The 4,959-nt window shown below is 46.5% G+C and overlaps 1 protein-coding gene across 1 annotated transcript; it reads left to right on the top strand.

Annotated features, from left to right (window-relative positions):
• Window positions 1-2,245: 2,245 nt before the first annotated feature.
• On the top strand, window positions 2,246-4,759 carry LOC311040648 (threonine--tRNA ligase 1, cytoplasmic-like; the record flags this gene model as incomplete). The annotated part of the gene is made up of 1 exon (XM_084050977.1): window positions 2,246-4,759. One exon carries the CDS (start codon window positions 2,246-2,248, stop codon window positions 4,757-4,759), a length of 2,514 nt encoding a protein of 837 aa, XP_083907103.1.
• Window positions 4,760-4,959: the final 200 nt, after the last annotated feature.

Genomic DNA, 4,959 nt, shown 5'->3' with positions numbered 1-4,959 from the left:
AATGCCCTCTTGCAAAATTCAATGTCACCCTCTCGGGTATCCAGCAATATAGCAATAGGACAAGACTCGGAGTCCAGAGACGGCAACAATGATCACTTAAAATGTCTTTCTGTAAAACCTCAGCTGGGAGTATGAAGGAACAGTGAGGTGCCAAAGTTTTCAGATGTATGTTTTAAAAGTTAAATATCTCAAAAACGACAAAACATTTCAAAGTAAAACGTTCAAGCATGTGTGTCCACAGTAAGCTGAATTATGAAAAAGTGTGAACAGAGTTTCTAGATGAAAGTGTTTTTTTGAGGTCCCAAAATCTTCCATCTAACTCCATTATACATCTCTGAACTTTTAAAGGAGTACAATTCTAAAACTATGAAACATTTCAAAGATTCCTTTTCAGGCAAACATGTCCACATTAAGATGAACATTTTAAAGTTTGAATTGGGGTTCTTGTATGTAGGACTAGTAGCCTGCCAAAGTTAGTACTTTTTCCCCTTTAAATGTCCATTACCACCCCCACCCCGGCCTGTAACATTTGAATCTCCTGGCTACAGCTACACACACACACACACACACACACACACACACACACACACACACACACACACACACACACACACACACACACACACACACACACACACACACACACACACACACACACACACACACACACACACACACACACACACACACACACACACAGGCCCTCATTTATCAACGCAGCGTATAAACCGGCGTATATTTATCCATATATTCGGCCGTACACCAACGTCGAAGTCACATTTATCAACGCATCCTACACAGCTGATCCCAGCGTAGATTTGGTCCCAGCCTTGATAAATCTCATGTCTGAAAACGAGCATTTAAATTTAAATAACACGCCCTTAAATATTCTCAAAACGCCCCAATTTTACGACATGAAGATTGAAGAACCAGAATACGACCAAAGAAGACATCATGAAAGCCAATAAGAAAGAGTCCCTCGCTCGCCACACACGCACAAGCACACGCCCAGCTATGTTTTTCATGTAATCCGTACCGTAGCGGTAATCTTTGCCACATAGGTTTGTAGCCTACATGAATGACGTTTGTATATTAATGTATTTAACCCATAACGAGCAGTGCGCGTTCGAGTTACACTAAAATAAAGCAGTCATGTAGGCTATTCCCATTTGCCAGTGAGACTTTATAAAATGTTATATTTTCACAGGGATTATTTATTAGTGTAGATATACATTTATGAGTGGATTATGTGTCCAGATGCCTCTCAGACGGTCAGACAATGCTGCTCCGCAGGTCTAGAATGGAATAAACGGGTGCAGCCAACGTCAACAACTGGTCCCGACCAGACGTGAGATTTCAGCGTACCGTAGGATGAAGCCCACGTCAGGATATATTGATAAATGCCGAAAGGTGCAGTGATCTCGCCGTACGCCCATTATTTGGGCTGCACCGCGTTGATAAATGAGGGCCACTATCCGTATCGCAGTGAATTGATACCAGTCTGCTGCTTTCAATCAACGTAATGAACTATCCACATGTGACGTCACAACCACGACGTTTGACCAAACGATGCTTAAGCAGTGGAGGCGGGGTGGGGGGTGGTCCCCCCCCGTTGGTTCTGAACGATATAGCGAGGTAGTTATGAAAATAAAATCCATGTCCAGCTGAAGTCTTACAGAAAGAACTAAACAACAGATTAAGGGGCGGAGCTAGAAAGAGGAAGAAATGGAGCTAGAGAGAGGAAGTGGTGGAGATGAAGGTCTTAAAGGAGTAGTTCACCCCAAAATTACGTTTTCTATCAATTACACACCCCATGAAGCCTTGAATTCATAGAGATTTTTTAGTTTTTGTCGCATTCCTGAGCCAATAATTTGATGACCAGCGACGGCTTTTAGAGACACAGACATTGACATCTTTCTGGTGGTCATCAAAGTATTGGCTTGAAATGAGTGTGTGATTGGATGAGTGGAAGTGAACGTGGAGCTGAGGCGGCCCAATGGCCGGCCGCCAACAACTGCACTGAGTTCCCTGACAGAACTTGCTCTGCGCATGTCTGTGGCAAGCGCAAAGCCCATTAGTTCCTGACATGTCATATGATGTCAAAACTAACTATGATGTCATGCTGCCAATATAAGCTTGTGCAGCTGATTCAATTTCACTCTTCCAGCTGCCTAGGGGATGTACACACACATTAATGCAGTCACCTAGAATTTATCTACCCCAGTAGGATAGATTATTATTCATTATGGCTGAAGAAGACTGTATCTTTTTTGCAGACAAAATGAGTGAATTTCATGTAGATGAAAGCAAAAAGGTTGGAGGTGGTAAAGATAGAGGCAAGAGGAAGGCCAAAGATGCTGCAGGAGGTGTCCGGGCTGAGTTTACGCCACCACCTAAGTATATTGGGGAGCGCATGTCTCTCTACACAAAGCTGAAAGCGGAACATGATGCCCTGTTGGCCGAGAGGGCTGAGAACGCCGCTCTCCCCATCAAGGTGACCCTGCCTGATGGGAAGGTGGTGGATGCTGAATCCTGGAAGACCACACCGTACCAGGTGGCGTGCGGAATCAGCCAAGGTCTTGCTGATGACACAGTGATTGTAAAAGTGGACAACTCTCTGTGGGACTTGGACAGACCGCTGGAGAATGACTGTAGCTTGGAGCTGCTCAAGTTTGACGACGAGGAAGCCAAAGCAGTGTACTGGCACTCCAGTGCCCATATCATGGGTGAAGCCATGGAGCGGGTATACGGAGGCTGCCTCTGCGATGGGCCACCTATCGACACTGGTTTCTACTATGACATGTACCTCGAGAACAACAAGCATATATCAAGCAGTGACTTTCCCTGTTTGGAGACCGTGTGCAAAAAGATCATCCAGGAGAAGCAGCCCTTTGAGAGGCTGGAGATTAAGAAGGAAACCCTCCTGGAAATGTTCAAGTACAACAAGTTTAAGTGTCGGATTCTGAACGAGGAAATCACTACCCCCACTACTACGGTTTACAGGTGTGGTCCATTGATTGACCTGTGCTTAGGACCTCATGTGAGACACACCGGAAAGATCAAGGCCATGAAAATTCACAAGAATTCATCCAGTTATTGGGAGGGAAAGGCTGACATGGAAAGCCTCCAGAGAATCTATGGAATCTCTTTCCCTGACCCCAAGATGCTCAAAGACTGGGAGACGTTTCAGGAGGATGCAAAGAACAGAGACCATCGCAAAATAGGCCAGGAGCAGGACCTGTTCTTCTTCCATGACCTGAGCCCAGGGAGCCCCTTCTTCCTGCCTAAAGGGTCCTTCATCTACAACACCCTGTTGGACTTCATCAGAAGTGAATACAGGAAGAGAGGCTTCCAGGAGGTGCAAACTCCCAGCATCTACAACAACAAGTTATGGCAGATCTCTGGCCACAGCGAGAACTACAGCGAGAACATGTTCTCCTTTGAGGTGGAGAAGGAGAATTTTGCCCTCAAACCCATGAACTGCCCTGGTCACTGTCTGATGTTTGGGCATCAGTCCCGCTCCTGGAGAGAGTTACCCATCCGTTTTGCCGACTTCAGCGTCCTACACAGGAATGAGCTGGGTGGAGCCCTGACCGGCCTCACCCGGGTTCGCCGCTTCCAGCAGGATGATGCTCACATCTTCTGCTCCATGGACCAGATTGAGGGCGAGATCAAAGGTTGCCTGGACTTCCTACAAACCGTGTACAATGTGTTTGGATTGACGTTCAAACTCAACTTGTCCACACGGCCAGAAAAGTTCCTCGGAGAGCCTCAGAAATGGGACCAGGCCGAGGAGAAACTGAGAAACAGTCTAAATGAATTTGGGGAGAAGTGGGTTGAAAACAAGGGGGATGGAGCTTTCTATGGACCAAAGATTGATGTTCAGATTAAAGATGCCATTGGTCGATACCACCAGTGTGGCACTGTCCAACTTGACTTCCAGCTCCCCAAACGCTTCCGTCTCCAATTCGTCGGTGACGATGGGAAGAGCACGGAGCCGGTGATCATTCACAGAGCAATCCTGGGATCAGTGGAAAGGATGTTCGCCACCCTGACTGAATACTATGGAGGCAAATGGCCTCTCTGGCTCTCCCCACGTCAAGTGATGGTCGTGCCTGTGGGACGCACATGTGACGAGTATGCCCAGAAGGTCCATCAGGAATTCCACATCAGCGGTTTCATGACAGATGTAGATCTGGACCCTGGATGCATTCTCAAGAAAAAGATCCGAAATGCAGAGCTAGCCCAGTACAACTTCATCCTAGTGGTGGGAGAGAAGGAGAAAACAAGTGACACTGTTAATGTGCGCACACGGGACAACAAAGTCCACGGTGAGTGCAACGTTAAGGAGTGCATTGAGCGTCTGCAGAAGCTAAAGTCCTGCAGGAGTCCAAACGCTGAAAAGGAGTTCCACGCTAGCTTTCCCTCACCTTGTCCTTCCCCCAATCAAAATTGTTGTAATGCTGTTCTAGACATTTTAAAATGTGACTCTGCAGAGATAATCCTAGCTCACCCCTTGGACAAGATGCCGGACCACAGTGCCCTGATGATGTTGGAGCAAAGGACAAATAAGCTGATGGTGGAAAATGCCAAACTGAAGAAAGATATTGAGGAACTGGAAGAACTGAGAGAGAGACGTGGCCAAGATGAGAGGCATGGTGTCCCAGGTGGTACAAGCTCCCCTGACAAAGAGATCCTGGACCCGGCCAGTGGAGCGGTGCCTGGGGAAAGTGTGACCTCCCAGGACCTCCCCACTTGAACCAGACAAAAAAAAAAGAACTGAACCCCAAGAAAAAGGTGTGGTAATAGGTGCAGAGAGAGAGAGAAAGTTGATGTTGATTCCTATATTAATAATACAATTCAAAATCATAATAAAATACTAGATTTGATTTAGGGAAGGTTTTAATTAAGGGATGGTTTTAACCACTTCAGCCCCAGCATCCATATTTAGGGGGATCC

The sequence above is a fragment of the Gymnoscopelus microlampas genome, assembly GCF_963454915.1.
Source record: "Gymnoscopelus microlampas genome assembly, chromosome: 24".
NCBI classification, from domain to species: Eukaryota; Metazoa; Chordata; class Actinopteri; order Myctophiformes; family Myctophidae; genus Gymnoscopelus; species Gymnoscopelus microlampas.
This window is presented reverse-complemented; position numbering and strand designations above follow the sequence as displayed.